This window comes from Lupinus angustifolius, chromosome LG13 (assembly GCF_001865875.1).
Source record: "Lupinus angustifolius cultivar Tanjil chromosome LG13, LupAngTanjil_v1.0, whole genome shotgun sequence".
Lineage (NCBI taxonomy): Eukaryota > Viridiplantae > Streptophyta > Magnoliopsida > Fabales > Fabaceae > Lupinus > Lupinus angustifolius.
In genome coordinates this window covers 1,212,552-1,233,791 of record NC_032021.1, presented here as the reverse complement: position 1 = coordinate 1,233,791, position 21,240 = coordinate 1,212,552, and the positions used below count along the sequence as shown (strand labels likewise).

The window sequence follows — 21,240 nt, the reverse complement described above, 5'->3', positions numbered from 1 at the left end:
GATGGTTTGAAAATGCTACATGGGCTTCCCTCAACATTAGTCAAGCTCAAGCAAATCATTAACATGCTCTACTTAGAACATCATGACAAGAATAACTAACTATCTCGAAGCTTACTTTATTTGCTCAATGACTCCAAATGACAGTTTATATGACATCGTTCATGGTGCTCTTCTCTTGGTGAGAACTGAGAAGGTCGATTATACTACAACTCAGTGCCCATAATGCAGAGGCCCTTACCAATAACCAAAACGAATAGAACCACTAATGAATATAAAATACAATGTAAACAAATCATTACATGCACCAGTTTCAGCAGTCAAAGGAAAATAATTAAAACATTACATCCCATAATACATTTCAAAATAAGGAAAAATGAAGTTTAAGAAGCTTTATTAAGCAAAGAAGGATTACTTATACAAATGAACAACACCAAATGGCTGGTGAAGCAATTGCTTTAACATAAGTAATTGTTAAAGACTGCAAGTGCTGTCGGACCATTACTAACCTCATAACTAAAAAAATTACCTTCTTAATAAGGTTGAAACAGATCGGTTCTCAAAAAAAATCCAATGCCCTCCTTTCTTAATCAGCTCTAGACTGGCCAGCACGAGAAGACAGGATAATACCAACAATGAGACCATACAGGGCAAGAGCTTCAGCAAAGATGAGGATCAGAATCATTCCCACAAAAAGTTTTGGCTGCTGTGCATTGGCTCTGCAGAAGGATAAAAATAATTATTCAAGGGAAGAACTTTAATACTAACTGCGTCCCATGAAGATTGTAAAATTTCTACTAAAATTAGTATAAAAATTTACCATCTTCCTGGGATGGAGGGAGTAGGAATTATTGCAACTTTCAAAAGGTAAATCCCTGTCTCTAATTCACAACAACAAACACAGGATAGGATGGGAAAAATACAGGTTCCATCAAGCATCATAGCCTATTTCATTTTTAAACAGGAGAGGAACATGTTAACCTCTCACGGTTCTGCAGTGTAAATAAGTAAACTACTCATGGACCTATATGCTCATTGATAGAAAAGAATTCCTATCACAATGAGTGGTCTGCAGACAGTAGAGCCCTATGGCGGAATAGTGGGGCCAGGCCATGACTTGTTTTCAGTTACGATACTGTACCCGCTACCTTTATGTGGAGTTAAAAGTTGAGCCCATGTTACTCCACATCTTTTTAACTGTTCCTTCTCTTTTTTAGGGTCTCATCGACGATGTTCTGCCAACTTCAGAGCATCCCACGATTTTTCCTTGCACCTTTTTGCTCCATTTCAGCATACGTTTCAGCTTTCTCTGACCATACCCACCTCTCTATGGTTATGGCTTTTGTTATTACAAACTTGTTATTAGCCATGTTTTTCATTAATGGTAATTGTGTTTGTAAATAATGAAGTTATTAGTATGCATATAAATAACTATGTTGGCTATATCTACTATCCTCAGGGTAGTCGCCATCCCGCCATACCACCATAATGTTTTCAAGTCAAACTCTCCATGCCGCAATCCGAGATTGACTACTATGGTTGGGTGTCACTATGGAATTTGACAGACTCTAAAATCAGTGCAAATAAGAGAAAAAGGTTTTCTGAAAACCAGTTTGAAAATATTAACCATATGAATAGTTTAACGATAAATCAAATAGTAAGGCGGAATAATTATTATACCTAACACCAGCATCGCCAACAATACCAATAGCCATACCAGCAGAGAGGCCAGCAAGACCACAGGCAAGACCAGAGGAAAGATGTGCATAACCATCAAAGAGATAATAAGACTTGGCCTTAGGATTAATGCCAGTACTGATGATAACAGCAATAATAAGCCCATAAATACCCAACACTCCAGCCATAACAACAGGGACAATCGACTTCATCACGAGTTCAGGTCTCATCACACCCATTGATGCCACGCCCACGCCACTCTTTGCGGTTCCATAGGCAGCTCCCATACCTTACATCAATATAAACAAAAGTCTTAGCAAGATATAAACCTCAATAGATCAAATGGGCTAATAGAGAAGATCACAAATTTTTATACAACTTAACACAACTAAATGGTTCTTCTACTAATCACTTTCAAAACAACTAATGTCAACTACCAACGAGAATTGAGTAATTAACCATGTATTATTTTCATTAAATTTCATACGGTTTATAACAAAACCTAAGCTATAATTTGTAGTTAGCTAATTAAATGAACAATTAAATGTACAAACACTATAAATTTATAAAATTAAAAAACCTTATAGTAGGTTCGTCGATTATCAAAAGGATCGAAACGCATGTTGAACCGCTAACAATTGCAAACCTTATCAACTAAATTTGATCAAACCTAAAAGATGTTAGTGAATAATTTTACGCATAGAACATTAAATTTTGCTTAAAAATTGAAATTCGAAAGAATCTAGAAAGATAGTGAAAAGTGTAATATAGATCTAATTGAGATTAAAAAAAAGTTAATTGAGAAAAAAAGGGATTGAATTACAGGAGAAGACAAGAGCAGCTGCGGCTCCAAGGAAGCCAAAAAACGGAGCCGTTTCATCACCGCTGAAAGGAGCCATTAATGGAGTTAGATCTGCAACGACGTCGTTTAGATCTGAAATCTCAGATATTCCGATTCCAACCACAGAAATAGGGTTCAAGTTTCGATATCTGTTGTCGAACGTGAATGCAACTCTTCAATTTATATTCACTTCAATAATTAAATTACACGTGTCATATTTCCTACATGCCCCGGTTAAATAACCCGAACCCGCAACGCCACTTATAATAATGTTGGGCTTTTATTTTATGTTGATGGTTTGACCTTTTCAAAATGTAAGAAAATAGAGCAAAACAATTGAATAAGGAAAGACTTGTACCAAGATGGTCTAGTGGTGTAAGGTTCTACTAAATTTTAGGTTGACCAAAATTTTAAGAATTCAATTCATATGAGCGATATTTATTGGGAATGGTCGTCACCAATCCCAAAAGAGATTAGTTCATTAACCAAAATGAGTTAGAAAATACCTTTAGTAGTACCTAAAAATGTAACTAATATGTATATATAGAAAGACTTGTATGAAGATGTACATGAACACGTATATGAAGACAAAGAAATTTTACTATTTTTATGTTGTCCAAGTTAATTGTTTAGGATTAAATTCTAATTATGATTAAAAAAAAATTTGTATTATCAATAATTAGTTGATTGTATATAAGTTTTCTCCACCGAAGAGTAAGAGTGTAAAATGGGTTGAATATGGCAATCATGGGAGGTTTCATCATCGATTTCATCAAACATGTTTATGGTCATTTTGATTGTGCTGGTATTCTATTATGAGTTCAACTTACTTGCTTTTCTTAATATTCTAAGGAGCTCTTTCATTATAAGTACGTTTTTCATTTTAGGAATCTCAACTTGGGCATGTCATTGAAGAACTTGTTTCAGATCAGGTGTAATTTGTGCTGCAACAAATCCTTTTATGATTTATGACTACAGTTTATGTGATAAGTTTTATCTAACCACATGAAAGTAGTAAAATGAAGAAACAACTAATCTTGTTACATTCATGAGTAATTATGCAATCAACTGATAGATTTTTATGATCCATATTAGGGGCAAATTACACTCACCCCGACAATACTGCTTCCTTACTTGATCTGAGCTACTAAGCCACTTTAAATTTCTCACATATTTTCTAGAATTTTCAGATTCTATGAATGGTTTTCGGAAGTAAAAAAAATGATATTGGTGCAAAAAAGTTATTAATTACATCAACTATATTCCCTCAATCTAAGAGTAATGGACTAATTCCTTTTAAATGTTTGTGACTACCCTCTCAATAAGTATCACTCCTAAGAATCGAACATTTTACATTTAATCAGTATGATTCCTTTGTATCCCAATACAACCTTACGCCACTAGATGTTGGAAAACATTTTAATTATAACCTCAACTTAAAAAAATAGCTTTAATCTATACAAGCACAAGATGAGAAATTAAGTTCTTTACCGCACTATATTATTATAGTGATAATTACACATAGCCCCATAATCTCAAAGAATAAATGGAATTATAGCAGAGCGACTACTTGGATAATCTTCAAATTTTTGATGATACCAGCTATGTGTTTCCACAGCTGCAAATGATAGATTTACCACCTACACCAGATAAAAAGAAATATGCAAAAAGCAACCAGAATCAATGAATGGTTTGTTGAAAACATCAAAACATTGCTAAATCTACAAAGGAAATATTACCACAAAAACAAAAGTTAGCCAGATTGTTAGATTGGTTCCTCCAGTGGCGACCACAAAACTGGCGTATATAACCTTCATCAGTATCAAATATTAAGCTTGCTTAGTATCGGTTACGACAGTATAAATAATATCACATGGAGAAAGAGAGTTACAATTTCTGAGAGATAATGTGGAGAGGAAACAAGTTCAAACCAATCGCCACGAGGAATTACGTATTCATCTGCTTGTCTTGAATCTCTTAGTGAACCCTGCCAAAATTATAAAATTCAGACAGCCTCATGACACTAAATTTCAACAATGTTAAGGTAACCTTTTCCTCCTCAATATTAAAATGTCATTTTAGGTTCCATGCAAAGAAAATAACGAAAAACATCATCTGCATTTTAATTTCTGCGATCATAGTCATTCTCTACTGCGCCTTGTTAACATGAATATTATAATCTCAGTAGAAAGGAAATATGTAGCAACTTACAGCCTTGAGGATAAAAAAATATAGCAACTAGAAGCCTTGAGGGCAAGACAAACCAATTGGCATTCATGTTTCGCGAAACCAAATATTTAGATGTCAATCAAGTAGATGATACTTACAAGAATTTTATGGCATCTGTACTGATGAATCCAACCCCACAAAAAAATAGCTGCACCAATCCAATGTTTCCACGCGAGGTTGAATAGAGGATGCACAACTTGCCAGAATTCTAACTCTGTTGCTGGCATCTGATTCTTGCCTTTGACAATGAACTCAGTCACTAGATTTACTTGGAAGTGAAACACCTCTAATGCACAATCACTACACAGTGACAATGGAGCTGCTATATAGAAACTGGCTTAAAAAAACAACAAATCAATCATCTTCATTTTGGTGTTTGCTTGAGTACAACCAGTTATTGCTAACATAGATAAGTGGAGGAAATGCAACAACCAATATTTATGTAGTATTGTCTATTGTGGCATCAAAGAACACAGATATGTCCCTTCACCACTTCAAGTAGCCAGAGAGCTTCAGATTAGCGTTAGATTTTATATCAACGACAAAAAGTAGAATTCCAAGTCAAGACGGACTAGTCACATATATGAAAATGCAACATTTAATTCACAACTAAGAAAGCAGATGAAATTAGCTATTGTCAATTGCAATCTTCTACTTTCCTCTAATTGTTTTCACCCAATGTCTACTAAAAGTCGAGGGCTTGAAGCAAGGAATGCACTATGATGTAGCCAAACAAGTATAACAGAGAATCAACTAATACATCTGATTATATATCAATCCATGTCATAACTATATGCATCCAACGGAATAGACAATATTGATGGCAGTTCATTCATATCAGAAACTATATTAACAAACCATAACTATATGCATCTAATTGGATAGACAATATAAATAGTAATTCATTCATATCAGAAATTATATTAACTAAATGAACAAACTGGATAAAGTTCAGTTTAATCAAACGGCAATTAAGGATTTTTTACCAAGGTACTTAATAAGAAGAAACCACAAGGCAGAAATATGAGTTCACACATATTAAGAATTCGGCATAGCCAAAACAATTTCCAACAGAAAAAGCTAATGTAAGTGAAAGAGATTTTAAAGGGATCGTGTAGAAACTTACAACAATCCAGTGAGATAACCAATGATATGCATTCGAGCAGAGGGACTATAGTTAAAAACATAAATAGTTTCATAAAGTCGCCTAAGAACTTGAACTTCCATAAGCAAAAGCAAAAAAACAGCTTCCCAAACAGCATATCTCTTCTTAAAAGAAACAGTTCTTAAAGATGATCCTCCAGTCAAGTAACTAGTGAGAGTAGAATAAGCAAATGGTTCTGTAACAAGTGGTACCATTTTATACGCATACACCCAAGTTGTAACAAGTAGAAACGTTGTCCAAATAGAAGCCACAGCATAGAAGTGCAAGAAGAATCTTTGAGGAATAGTGAATTTCTACAATTCAATAAGGTATGATTTGAAAGGTTCCAAATTTGGTACACCCCATTAATTGATTTGAGTAAAAGATTATAAATTTGATGTTTACTTACTTGGGAAGAAGAGTGCATGATCTTTCCCCTTCTGGCAAAACCCAATAACGTTCGACGAAGCCATGTGAAAATGGGAATGGGAATGGGGATAGAAGCGAATAGTATAGGTAGTGTAGCAGCGATCCAAGTTAATCTCAGAAGTTGAACAAGAATTACATCGTCCATAACTTGATCGTGAAACATTGTTGGATATAGAATTGAATTTTGTTTGGTTTGATTTGGGGTTAAGGTTTACACGGCAAGAGAGATACGAGGAGTGAGGTGTCGGAAAGAGAATAAAACTTGGGTAACCACTTCCTCAAAATAAAGGTGACGGGACTCAGCGAATGGTATTATGACAACACAATAAAAATTTATATATAATTAATGGAAAATTTACATTTCTGGTATAGTTTGACTGCCTTATTAAAATATTACGAAAAGTGGTAATAAGACAGTTAAACTATAACAAAAATGTGAATTTTCCTACAAGAGGATTCACTTACTCTAAACTTATTACTTATCTTAGTCATTAATTCTAAGGAATTCAATAATTTATATTAAGAAGTGAATCTAAATCATTTAATATTCATACAATTGTTGGCTAAAATGGAAAATAAATTTAAAAATTTAGTCTTAAAGTAAGTTCTCACTTATTAATATATTGTTCATTATTCATTTATATTATATGTCATGCAACAAATATATAAATTTAAATGGTGGATTTTGGGTCTCAAATACTCTATGCCAATAGAACTCTGCATTGCAATGCATCTTACGAAGACATAATGGAAAAATCAACATCATAACAGAACTGTCAGGATGGCCGAGTGGTCTAAGGCGCCAGACTCAAGTTCTGGTTCTCGTGAGAGAGCGTGGGTTCAAATCCCACTTCTGACATTTTACTAATTTTGATATTGGTTGAGGTGTTTTGGGTTTAAAAGAGCAAAGAAGCGACCTTATTCTGGCACCACCACCCTCGCTTTGTGGTACATTTCCCTAATCTTATTACATTCTTATTACATTCTTTTTTCTCTTCTATTCTCAAGGTTGCTCGACCTTCTGCTTTCTCATTCGGCCTTCTTTACGGAACCCTTCAACTCAACATCCTCAAGGTTTTTTCTTCAAACCCCTTTCAAATTTTATTTGGTTTCTTGTAACCGATCTTAACAAATTACCTCCTTTATCTCAATTGCATTTCCGTGACATTATATGTTTATGAATTTATCATTATTTTTAGTATTGAGCTTAACCAGATTTGGTATACAATAGTTTTGGGCATACATGAAAATAAAATTTTGCTCGACTTGGTTTCCGTTTCACTTCAATTTGATTACTGATCATGCGATTCTTAGTCATGATTTCATTACTGGGATTTTCCTACTTAGCCACCAACCAGATTGATGGTAGATTTTGGTCTTTGCTGTTTTTAATTCAGTTTCGTTCAACACAACATAGCTAATGTAAAAAGAATTTTGGTTCTTAGAGTAGACGTTGCATATTTATCATTGTTGGTTTGAGGAATCAAAACTTGAGCTTGAAGATCCTGGTTGATGGTTATTTTGGGCTGAATTTACAGTCTTGGTTTGAATTGGGTTGCTTTGATAGGTTAGTTGCTTATGTAGTCCCATAATGGTAGGAAAACATTTATGTAGTAAATTAGGAAGCACATATACTTCAAAGCGTGAACACTACAAAGAGTATAGCAGAATAGCTCTGGATCTGAACACTACTTATTAGTGTTGTCGGCAATTCGTCATCCTCTTCTGTTTCTGGTTTACCATCATACTTGTGAATCATTCCTTTGATACCAGTGATTTAGCTCAATTCTCTAGCAAACTTGAGAAATGATTAATCTAAGCCAAGTTCTTTTTTCCTGGCTATATAGTCTCTCCCTTTATTAATTTAAATAAAAGTGCTCAGAACCCTTTGCTTTTGCCTTAATGAAAATATAAGTTGCTGCAATTTCCCTTTGTTTTTTTGCCTGGTGACGTTGATAGGGTATCAAATGTTTTATTAATTATAGTTCTCTGTCTTAAATGTTCAATTGTAGTAGTGGATAGATCTGTATCTTAGATGGATCTTGCTTGGCTAATTTTGATATTGGTTGAGGTGTTTTGGGTTTAAAAGAGCAAAGAAGCGACCTTATTCTGGCACCACCACCCTCGCTTTGTGGTACATTTCCCTAATCTTATTACATTCTTATTACATTCTTTTTTCTCTTCTATTCTCAAGGTTGCTCGACCTTCTGCTTTCTCATTCGGCCTTCTTTACGGAACCCTTCAACTCAACATCCTCAAGGTTTTTTCTTCAAACCCCTTTCAAATTTTATTTGGTTTCTTGTAACCGATCTTAACAAATTACCTCCTTTATCTCAATTGCATTTCCGTGACATTATATGTTTATGAATTTATCATTATTTTTAGTATTGAGCTTAACCAGATTTGGTATACAATAGTTTTGGGCATACATGAAAATAAAATTTTGCTCGACTTGGTTTCCGTTTCACTTCAATTTGATTACTGATCATGCGATTCTTAGTCATGATTTCATTACTGGGATTTTCCTACTTAGCCACCAACCAGATTGATGGTAGATTTTGGTCTTTGCTGTTTTTAATTCAGTTTCGTTCAACACAACATAGCTAATGTAAAAAGAATTTTGGTTCTTAGAGTAGACGTTGCATATTTATCATTGTTGGTTTGAGGAATCAAAACTTGAGCTTGAAGATCCTGGTTGATGGTTATTTTGGGCTGAATTTACAGTCTTGGTTTGAATTGGGTTGCTTTGATAGGTTAGTTGCTTATGTAGTCCCATAATGGTAGGAAAACATTTATGTAGTAAATTAGGAAGCACATATACTTCAAAGCGTGAACACTACAAAGAGTATAGCAGAATAGCTCTGGATCTGAACACTACTTATTAGTGTTGTCGGCAATTCGTCATCCTCTTCTGTTTCTGGTTTACCATCATACTTGTGAATCATTCCTTTGATACCAGTGATTTAGCTCAATTCTCTAGCAAACTTGAGAAATGATTAATCTAAGCCAAGTTCTTTTTTCCTGGCTATATAGTCTCTCCCTTTATTAATTTAAATAAAAGTGCTCAGAACCCTTTGCTTTTGCCTTAATGAAAATATAAGTTGCTGCAATTTCCCTTTGTTTTTTTGCCTGGTGACGTTGATAGGGTATCAAATGTTTTATTAATTATAGTTCTCTGTCTTAAATGTTCAATTGTAGTAGTGGATAGATCTGTATCTTAGATGGATCTTGCTTGGTGGTGCATTGAGAAAATAAATAACTGAAATAAATCTAAACTATAAAAATGACAATTTAAAACGGAGGGGTTGGATATCCATCCACGAAAAGTGGTAAATAGATGGGCTGAGTAATGCTTTACTAAATGGGTCATGGCTAGATTGGATTTATTAGTTTCTTTAATGGATCATCAATGGATTAATATTTTTAGAGCTATCCTGTATTTCCAAAACTGATCCAGTTCTTCCATTCGCCACAGCTAAATTGACTACAGTACAGGATTCTCCTCACTCATAGTTTGTATGTGTAATGACTAATGCTGAGAAAAGGAAAAAATATCTCCTCCTTTTCCCCCATTAGTCATGGAATGACCTGAATGATACCTTTAATTTATGATATGATGATTGTTTTATGTTTTTTGATGTTTTATAAGATAATATATATAACTTTTCATGTATTTAGATGTATCCTGTCATACCCATATTCTAATTTTTACGGAAATGTTGAATCCCTCATGTAACACCTGTGGTGTATCCGTTACTCATTTGTATGCTCCTCTGTGCATCTTAGTCTGAGAGTTATACTCTCAAAGGTTCAGATCCCATCTCAATTTTCACATAGAAATTATGTTTTTAATTCAATTTTATGTATTGTTTTGTGCCATGTGTTACGTTTTTGCTGACTAGTGTAATATTTTAAGTGTCAATGTCCTCCCATTTTTGTCTCTTTCTAGATCATTTAGGATGTTTATGATGCTTTACTTTGCAACCTGCGTCTTATGATTCTTGTGCACTTTGTAGAACTCCTGTTAGCTTTTTTGGTGTGCAGTTATTGATGTTTGATTCTCTTTTCACATTTGTTCTAATTTCAGGCAAAAGCCAAGTCTCATAACAAAGCTGAAGCGAAGGCTCGCCACTGAAAGCAGGCAACGATACCCCAATAGCTCCTTTTCCATTGAAGGATTAGGATAGGGAAATAATTGATGACAAGGAACTATATCACGTTTTCTCCCATTTTTTTGAAGCTTTCTGTTAAAAAAATTGGATAATCTTAAAGCATTCGTGTTTAGTTGATATTGTACATTATCATGGAAAGAAAGTACATTATCATGCTTTTGACTTGTTTTAATAAATAGATTGTTCTTGAGTTTCAAATTGATATTGCAAGGTGCCTGCTTTGTTTTTAGTTTTTTTCAGCCAAGCTTGGAAAATATTATCACTGAACTATGCTGTGATTTAACTGTAGTTAATTACGAGTTTAATTGTTATCATTATTAAACTTCTGATGCATACTCTTCTGATTTATGCAAAACAAGATAAAATTCGAGTAATCTTATATGCAGAAGTATTTATTTTTCCGTGATAAATTGCTCTAAAAAGTACGCAATGCTTTGCTCTAACAGTAACTTGTGCTCTACTAAAAAGTAGAAGCGGGGTTATCAATAAAACTATATTTTTAAGCTACCAAGTGAAAAGTTTATTTCTTTGAACCAATGACCAGGTCACAGTTGAATGAAAATTTAAGCTTCATCAAATATTACATTTAACTTCAAATTCTTGCTTCTCTAACATCAAGCATTTCATTTGTATTGGGATTTTATAAACATTTGATGCAGAAAGTAATTTGCTTGATGAGTTAATGTGCTTTATTAACACAGCTGACATGTACTACGCTGCTAGAAAGTAGAATTGATTAGTGCTGTGCTTCTAGCCACTACTTTCGATGGGAATTCGTGGACACAGATAAATTGCCACTGAATCTTTAATTTCTTCACTCCTCACAAGTTGTGCAACGAATATTTCCCTTCTTGAATAGCTTATTTGAATAAACAAAGTAACGAGTGGAAATAAAATATGTAAATTTTCCAAATCATTCTTCAACCTTTTCAAGTCTTAAAGCATTAAGATTCAACCCAAGCAAAGCATCAAGGAAAACTATCCTCAATTTCAAAAGGGTAGATTGATTTAATGCTCTTGATGGATATATCCTAAAGCATCAGTAAAAACTACAGAACTTACTTTCATTTTTTTCATGATCATTGTTATGCAGGGCCCAACATATATTCCAAAATCTTCAATCTTGTCTATATTCTAATCAATATTACTTTGTTAAAATGATACTGTGAGACAAGAAAATCATGGTATTAAGAAAATTAGACATTAAAAGACGAAGTGCAGTTGATTTTGTCTCCACGTTTGACTCTTCAAACTTTTTTGTTTATTTTAGTTCATGGTCTCAATATTTATTTCATGCCTTCTTTAAACATGTATCCTACCATTTTTGTTTTGGTATTAAGTTCTATGAATAGTTATTTAGTATAAGATTTGTTAGTTAGACAATGTATATTATGCTATATAGTTCACTCCCATTATCCCACTTTGGAATCTAATCATAGTTTCTGAAACGGCGCAACGTTCTTCTCATTATGCATCTAATCATAATGATTCGCATGCCCATGATTTGTAATTGAATACTATGTGCAAATTTTGTCTAATTAGCAGGATAATCAAAACTATAAGATTTGCTACAGAACTTTTATTATGTAGTTTGGATCTTATGCAGTTCAAAGACAAAGATCAGGTTTTGAATTACATGATTTCAATGCTGTAAGGAAACATAATAATTAATTGTGACCAGCACATGTAATATGATCCTGTTTAGTTACTTAAGATACAAATATACATTAATTGTTCTTATTTTAACTCCAAAACAAAATTATTTTGATGAACAATATTTTATGTCAATGCTGCTTTTTTTAATGAAGGAGTAAGAACTCATTCCTTGACTTTCTATCCACAACTCAATTATAGGTATATGAGCTAGTTTTTTTTTTACATGTATAACTAACAATAGATCGATGTAGCGATTTATTTGTGCAACTTGAAAAGCTTTAGGTACTACAACTTATTTTTCTTTACAAATGAGGAACTAAGGTAACACAATCATAGACACCTGAGGAGAAAATTAAATAAGCCTAAAGCTAATCTAGATGAAATCCATTACATAATTATTTCTAAACTAGTATATTCATATTTGAATATAAAAAGTTCTACAAAAATCCTATTGTTAATTGGTTTTGGTGTGACAACCTCCCAAACGAGATCTAATATGATAGATATATATACTCATATATTATCTTAACTTTTGTTGGTACTATTAAGAGTATCTCTTTACCTTTTTAGGTAAGTATTTGATCACTTTCGGGTTTGTGGTTGTCCCTTCCAACAAATGTCGCTCTCAGAAATCGAACAATTAATCTTAGGAATCCAGTCAGAATGAACACCTTGTAAGTATATACTACCTTAACTCTCACTTCTTATAATTGATGCACTAGGTGGACCCGAACTCCCATGCATTAAATCATTTTTTAGAATAGGGACATCATCTTTTTTTCTTCGGAAGCATGACAAATGAAAACAGATTAGAAAACTTAAGAAAAAGAATACTCTTGTCAACAAATGATGCTGTTATAAAATACACAGCTATACAGAGTAATTCCAAACCACCCAAAACAAAATTTTAACAACAAACCCGTACTAAAAAAGAAAAGTAACAAAATTTTATCGTGCTTTCTTAAAAAAGATTTGGAAGATAATAATTAAAAATGTAAAGGATAAAAAGTTGACAATTCCTTTAATTTAGCTTTCTAAAAAAGCAAAAATGAGACCCAGTACACTGCATTACAATGCACGATAAGTAAATAATTAACGAAAAAAGAAAATAAATGTGCTAATAAGTTAAGCCCACATGACACTTACTCCATCATCACATGGGTTTGACTACGATTGCGGCAACATGTACAATCTCGTAATTATCTCAAACTCCAGTGGTATTTTACAACATAGAACCATATATAGTTATATTTATATATATATCACCCTCTCTTAACATTCACACATAACAAAATCCAAACACAACAGAAACTGAAACCTTAAATCAGAGAAAAAATGTCGCTGTCAACCGGAAACAGCAGCAAAATCCGACGCATTGTACGACTCCGGCAAATGCTATTCCGGTGGCGAAACAAAGCGCGCGTGACCGCCACGCGAGCACCATCGGAAGTTCCCGCAGGTTATATAGCAGTGTGTGTGGGCCCTACCATGAGAAGGTTTATCATACGCGCCACCTACTTGAACCACCCTATATTTGTAAAGCTATTGGAAGAAGTTGAAGAGGAATATGGTTTTTGTAACAATGGCCCACTCGCTATACCATGCGATGAGGAATATTTCAGAGAACTACTTCGTGTTATGGCGCAACCCAAATGTTTCAACACTATTGAAGATTTCCGTAATAGAGAATCTTGGCCGTTGCTTCGAGAAGAGCTTATCTATTGATCGTTCATTTTATTTTCTTGGATTTGGGATTGTGATCGACAAGGATTACTAACTTTTTTTAGGTACCAATGATATTTGCTGGGTAAGTAAGGAACTAATTTCTTTTGGATTTGTGGTTGTCTCTCCCAAGTGTCGAACCTTCGATCTTGGGTATCTAGTTGGACATTAAACCATTACACCAACGAATGCCGTGTTATTACTCCGAAATATATTTTTTTTGAAGGGTGTCCTAATTATTATTTATTATTAGACAGCTTGTGTTTGGAAAATAGTTCAGTGCTTCAGTAAAGCCATGATAAAAATACATGGTTTGATTATTTTTTTACATTCATTCTTTGGATATGATTAGTTTTCCCGTCCTCTGTATTAAATAGTTACACTGATGGATCTTAAGGTGTCCTGTAATGTAAAAAATATAGGAAAAATGTTCATAATTTCATTGTTTGATGTTATGGTATTATCATTTTTACATTATTAATTTTTCGAATTAGCCCATAAACGGGGGAGAGTAATTCCCAATACAAATTTATCATTTTGTGCAAGTTAAAATATGCCTAAAATCGAAAACTGTTTAAAATGTTTAACTATCATAATTATTTTTTCAAATATATTGTATTCCAATATTATAATTTAAAAATATTTACACTTCTAATGCAACAAAATTCTGGAAAACTAATGCATCGTATTTTGTGCATGTTATCATAAAAAATTACGTTAACGAAGAACCTAATAATTTTTTTGTAAGGAATATAAATTAAATAAATTGGCATTGAGAATTCAAGTTCATTATTCTTAGAAATATTAAACGCTTCATTTTTAGACTTTTCAGAATCTCAGTTATGAGGGTCAAGGATAAAGAGTTCAAAACTAATAAAACTATATTTTTACTAGACTGAAATAAGTCTACTTTAAAAGATTAAACGTTTAATTTAAAGTCAAAAAATACTTAATGTTAACCTCTTCTTTTCCACTTATGGCTGACATAATTATATTTTTTACTTTTCTTAGATAATGTCCCTCACATTTTAAAAAAATAAATTAAAAAATACGTATTAAAAAGTTGTCCATTTAAGATTTTGAAAATCCAAGTATTGCAATTTTGAATGCACGTTTTCTATTTTAGATTGTTTAAGAAGTATAACAGGATCCTTATATTAAATGTACTACATATGAATTATGCAAGAGGGATTTGTTGTTCCAAACTCTATCCCAGATTAATCATTATATCACGTCAGTTAAAAAATTATATATTCATAATTTTATCAATTTTATTTTATTGTAATTGGCCAGGAACGTACATAATTCGGGACAACAAATCCCTATCATAACAGTTAGATCAACCACAGTAGAGGGCAATTGAGTTGATGAAGTGAGTTATGAAGCACACAGCAAAAGCTATGCTTTTAATCAAAATCTCAAATCACACTTACTCGATTCACCTTGATTTGATGTAAAGCATGTATCTTTTTGTGGTTTCTTATCCAATATTATGAAATGGTTTATGTCACTTTATTGATGTACATGTCAGTATCAAGCAAGGTCTAATTTGTCAAAATGACCGCAAATGGCAATTTTGATTAGATTAGACTACCTTATTAATAGGGTGTAAAAGTTCACTTGAGTTTAATCTTTTGGACCTAACCAAATAAAAGTGGTAGTTTCATTCAGTTTAAGTTGATTTTCATCGTTAGAACTGAACAAAACCAAAGTTAACATAAATGATTTAGTTTGACTTACCTTTTTAATAAAACATATTAAATTTTAACCGTACCATATCATATAATCAAATTAAAATTTCGTTTCAATTCCATGAATTTTATGGTTTAGTCCTAACTCTCATGTTTGAAGGAGGTTATTGTGGTGATTATGATTCTGTTCTAATCAGAAAATGAATCATAAAGAGAAAAGAAAGGGTCCACTAGGAGACTTATAATTATGGTGGTTTAAGAGTATCCAATCCTAGACATGCTCATCGATTCTATGGAAAGCAGTACTTGGGTCAGTTTCATTATGATCATATTTTCTCATTCTTTGGGTATATTTTCTGCATGTTGGGCCCTCATGCTATTATTTTCCGCATGCTAAACAGCTAAGGCCTCAAAGGACCCCACATTTTCTGAAATATATGGATCAAAAACTCAAAATATAATTAAAAAGGTCCATGCATAAAATAAAAGTAATATAAGCTTAATTAAATGCAGATGACATATTATCTGTTTATAAATATTTATACTCATAAGATTACACTAAAATTAATATACATTTTAAAGGTGAGAAGAAAAATAGAGTACATTCACATATCTAGAGTTTTAGTGAAATTATATAAACCACTTATTCTTTTTTTGCCCTTACACAAATAACCCCTTATTTTGTACATACATTATACTAATTACTCCTACATCAGATATATGTATAATTTTCTAAACAAAAAATATTGTGATGAATGTAATTTAGTTAAAAAAAAGTATGTTATAATTGTATAGACAAATCCAAATAGTCTAAAAGTGACTATTTCTTTATTATTTTTGGTTCATTGCAAAATATATAAAAAATGATAAGGATATGTTATTTAAATAACTCTTATATTCTTTTATAATGGATAAAAAATGATAAAAATACATTGATTATCGTACTATTTAGATTTGTCTTCACAATATACCATATTTTCTTTAGTTTAGTATATTATGGAGTGATAGTCGTGTACGTACAAAATTAGAAATGATTTATATAAAAGAAAAAAATGAGAAAAATGATTTATATAATTTCATTAAAATTGAGTAAAATTTAAGGTCATTTTGGGACTTGGCCTGGGATAAATTCACGAAGAACTTAGGATAATACGGAATCTGTCAATATATTACACTAGTTTATTCTCCTTCTAAACTTTTATTACTTTTGAAAAGGGAAAAAAAGTTGAGAAAAGATTGGAATTTTCTTGTTTAAAAATGAGGGGTAGAGAGGTAATTTTGTTTTGGTTGAGAGGACAATTCCATCTAACGGCTGTGGTGGTTGTGGCCATTGAGGGGGAATCTATCACGTGCTGCTCATCCCCACCAACTCAAATGGTGGGGTCCACTTGAGAGATTTACACCCACCCCAACGGGACCACCGGGACCAGGTACCGATTCGTACATTTGCTAAAACAATTAACAAGAAGACAGTTTTGTCCCTTCCCTAATATTTTTATGTTTGTCATTTCTATAACCTTTGATATTTGTAATTAATTTTACTTTATTTATTTATTGCTGATAAACTACCTACCAAAATGGATGATTAAAATCCTATAAGTAGAAGTATGGAGAGTATAATTTTAATGAGAAAGATATAAACTTTATTATAGCAATAAATAGTGTAAATCATATTATACTACAAGTCTCTAGATTTATGTATGATGGATCAACCATACAAGATAATGGAGAAGTCGACGGAGACATAAATTATAATATTCAAGTGGGTTTGATGAAATAGTGAAGTCTTTTAGGTGACATTTGTGATAACAAATATTATTCAAGCTTAAAAGAAAGTGTTATTACACGATTATAAGACCTACAATATCATATGCGACTTAATATTAACCGATAAAATGTCAACATCAAAATAAATTTCATGTAACATAAATGAGAAAGTTGTGTTGAATGAATAGAAAATATGACTAGGAATAAGTGCATATGAAGAAAATTAAAGCAACTCTTATCATAGGAAATAATGTTGAATCATATTTTAAGTGGTTTGAAAATTTGTAAAAAGACATAAAAAGTCCTACAAGAAGAATATATCAATAGGCACTAGTTTAAGTCTCAGAGTCAGAAAACAAAATGAAAAATAATAAAAAATAAATGTTTTATTAATATATATAATTTATAATAGAATATAGTGATAGTTGTTTTATCCATATGACTGACGCTACATAATATAATGTTGTTTCTTCCAATGAGAAAACGCATTGGGTGGATAAATTTGCTGTGAGTTACTTTTTTAGTTGATCTAACCTTTTTTTTAGAAAACAACTAATTCGTTATTACTTATTACCGCTTCACTCAAGATTTATGCAAAAGTGCTCGCTTTCTTGTTTCCAAAGTCATTCTTTGAATATTCACTTTTACGACTTGCATTAAAGTTGAAATGGATACAGATATGTTATCCTACAGTTTATGTTACTTTATATGTTATAAACTTATGATTGGTCAGGAAAAAAAATTAAGTTAAAATTTAATTATTAAATATTTTTCTGTTCAATCATAAGCTCAAGACACATGGAGTGACACAAACTTATGTGCTACATGTTGAAATGAGGTTCTAAACAAGATTGAAAGTATAGTACCTCACTATTGGCACTTCACCGTACCTATTTCAATTTGTCTCGGCAGCCCAACATGCTATCCTTATTCCCTACCCCACATTCCATCCTCTTCCACATATTCATGTGTCCTTCCCTAATACATTAAATACTAAAATCACCTCTGAGATTTGAACAACTTCCCCTTCATATACATATACTATAAAAAGCAATAAAATAAGAATCAAATACTTTAATTATGAGTCATGTATCACACATATTATATATATAATACATATTATACATGACTCATAATTAAAAATTAGTTTGAAGAAGGAATGTCAAATAATTTTTTATATATAATTGTTAGTATATTAGTATTTGATACAGGCGAGACTTAATCTTCAATCTTATTCACTCTATCTCTAACCATCAAACTATGTTATAACTCCATTTTTTTAATTTGCTACAAGTGAAATTCAAACATACAACATTGATTTCATTCCTTAAATTCATTCACCTTATCATCAAATCATCTTATGTCTCCAAACGTGTGAGGTAATTAGAAGAAATTGTTTGTTCATATTATCATAAAAGTATTGACCTATATTAGATAAGTGGTATATTCACTCGACAAAACTAAAACATTCATATTAAGAACATTTAAGGTCATACCAATGTTATGATAACTAGACTCGGTAGTCCTACTGGACTACTGACCGGACTTGAAAATGACTTTAGTTTGTAGTCTTAACCGAGTGTAAGGTTAGATTGTTTTAAATCGGAGAAATTTCGGTCAAACCATGTTAAACTCGATTAAACTGCAATAACCCGGTGTTAGATGCCTCTCATTTCTATGCCTTAAAAGAATTTTATGACTATTTTATGGCTCTCCTTAAAGGCATTTTATGTCACTTTTATGGCTTTGTTTTCAAGCATCCAATGCTTCATATCCAAGATACCAAGACTTTGCTTGCCTATAAAAGGACACATATAGAGAGCTTCAAAATCATCTTCACAACACACAACATCTCTTTCATTTACACATATATTGTGAGTGCATTCTTGGTGAGAATTCTTGTTCCATTTGAGAGAGTATTTGTGAGAAAAAATATTGTCATTTGTCCTCATCATTATAAGAGGATTTCTTGTACTCTTCTTTTTTACATAGTGAAATTTTGCTCTTGATCACCCGTGGGTTTTTTCCTCTCACACTGAGGGGTTTTTCCACGTTAAATCTTGTGTGTTATTTTCTTTATCCTTTACTTGCTTCTCTTTTGTTCTCAATTGATTCAATCCTGTGCTTCCGCATTGTGCTCTAACCTTAACAAGTGGAATCAGAGCTCTTACCGGGTAGTGAACCAGACGGTTCACTTAAAATTTTAAAAAAATAGAACACTAATATTTTGTTTTACTCTTGATCCAAAAAACGGAAAAATGTTATTTCAATATAATTATATAATTATTAATTATATAAAATTTTGTATTTATATATAACTATATATTTATAGATAAAAATGATAAATCATATATGAAATCATCTAGTCCGACCAAACAATTTAACCATTTAAACCTAATACGGAACTTCTTCCGATTTGATGTCCAACTCACAACATTAGGTCATACATCATTCACTTTCTCGACCCATTTATCATTTTGGTAATGTCCATGATGTTATATACATATAATTGCTAATATAAAGTAAGAATGCAATAATGTTGACTCTAGTTGTGAATCTCAAGGATGGGATATACAATTGTACGATGTAAAATTATAGTTCAAGATTGGAACTTTCAAGGAAATAGGTGAGAACATGGGTGGTGCACTCATGGACAAAATTCCAAAGAGATCCCAAATCTCATCCAGTGTAAAAAACAACAATAACTTCCTGAATAATCATAATTCTGATTAGAATTTGATGTATTTACAAGTTAACACAATGCGACAATATAGCATAGGGGCAAGTACAAATGTATTATTGGAGATAGAAACAAATAAATATTACAAGCTTGAAATAAATCAAGACATAAAGCTAGCTTTGCAAGAATATTCACCTCCTGCCACATAAAATGAAAATGCATTTAGTCATCACAACTGGCATTTTTGAACTATTTGCTTCTTTAATTTGATTGAATCTTTTGTTGGTCCATAAAAATCAATCCTTCATGTGTGTTTGGGTACAAGAGAGAGAAACAAAGTCATGGACAATATAGAAATAGGTGAATATATTTTGTCAGAAGAGGAAAATAAAATATTGGGTTTAGGGAAAATCAAAGCAAAAAATATTCATTAAGGGGTTAGTTAGCTAAGGGAGTTGGTGAGACAGTTATAAGATTAAGAAAAGTTAGAGTGTGAGAAGTACTTTTTTGTGGCTGAAAAGAGAAATAGAGAGAGGCATTAATAATATAGACAGGACCATCTTAACCCAAAGCAGCTTTTTTTCTCAGCTGGTCCTCATGCAATAGGAAAATTAGTTGCTATCAGTTCAGTTTGTTTCTATGCAACTTGGTTAGCCTTTAATTAATGCTTAATAATGATTTGCAAACTCATGCTACCCTCAAACACTCTAACTCCATCCCTTTCACTTCGTGTCCATTTTGAGAGGATTTTTTTAATGAAAAAACGTAAAGATTCATACACAATCAGTGCGTGATAATGGAAAGAATATATGGAGGATTTTCTTCGTGTTTAGTATCATATTTTGGGGTGCAACCTATTTCTTTGGATCCCATATTTTTCAGTCCTTCCAGATCCGGTATTGAAGGAAAAAGGAGAGGAAGATACGAAAGTCTTTGGGTCCCATAATTTATTCAATTATTAAGTATATTCTGTTATACTAAAGCAAGGAACCATCAAAGAATTAAAATATTTAGCTTTTAACTTAACTATTATTAAAAGTCTCATGCTCCACCCTAGTCCTAGTAATGACACCACATTCATATTATTTAATTTTAAGATATTAATTATCATTAAGTGAATAGAATTGGTGAGAGAGTCTGGTATGCATTATTTTTTAATTGTAACCACCAGATATGTGTAAACAAAAACAGAATATTCAAATGAAGTTGGTAAAATAATCACAAGTTATCGACCA

General features: G+C 32.2%; 3 protein-coding genes, 1 long non-coding RNA gene and 1 other non-coding gene across 5 annotated transcripts; 3 read left to right on the top strand and 2 right to left on the bottom strand.

The window, feature by feature from the left end:
- Positions 270–2,691, bottom strand: LOC109325127 (V-type proton ATPase 16 kDa proteolipid subunit-like). The gene is made up of 3 exons (XM_019557280.1): positions 2,498–2,691; positions 1,678–1,963; positions 270–716 (listed from the first exon to the last, which is right to left on the bottom strand). Exons 1-3 carry the CDS (start codon positions 2,571–2,573, stop codon positions 584–586), a joined length of 495 nt encoding a protein of 164 aa, XP_019412825.1. The 5' UTR covers positions 2,574–2,691; the 3' UTR covers positions 270–583.
- On the bottom strand, positions 3,987–6,619 carry LOC109325126 (polyprenol reductase 1-like). The gene is made up of 6 exons (XM_019557279.1): positions 6,298–6,619; positions 5,871–6,202; positions 4,843–5,077; positions 4,407–4,502; positions 4,255–4,326; positions 3,987–4,155 (listed from the first exon to the last, which is right to left on the bottom strand). The coding sequence occupies exons 1-6, from the start codon at positions 6,478–6,480 to the stop codon at positions 4,051–4,053; spliced, it is 1,023 nt and encodes a 340-aa protein (XP_019412824.1). The 5' UTR covers positions 6,481–6,619; the 3' UTR covers positions 3,987–4,050.
- Positions 7,093–7,176, top strand: TRNAL-CAA. The gene has a single exon. It is a non-coding gene; the product is annotated as a tRNA-Leu (tRNA).
- On the top strand, positions 7,326–10,822 carry LOC109325129. The gene is made up of 2 exons (XR_002105086.1): positions 7,326–7,391; positions 10,405–10,822. It is a non-coding gene; the product is annotated as an uncharacterized LOC109325129 (long non-coding RNA).
- Positions 13,416–14,326, top strand: LOC109325128 (auxin-induced protein 6B-like). The gene has a single exon (XM_019557281.1). It carries the CDS (start codon positions 13,481–13,483, stop codon positions 13,868–13,870), a length of 390 nt encoding a protein of 129 aa, XP_019412826.1. The 5' UTR covers positions 13,416–13,480; the 3' UTR covers positions 13,871–14,326.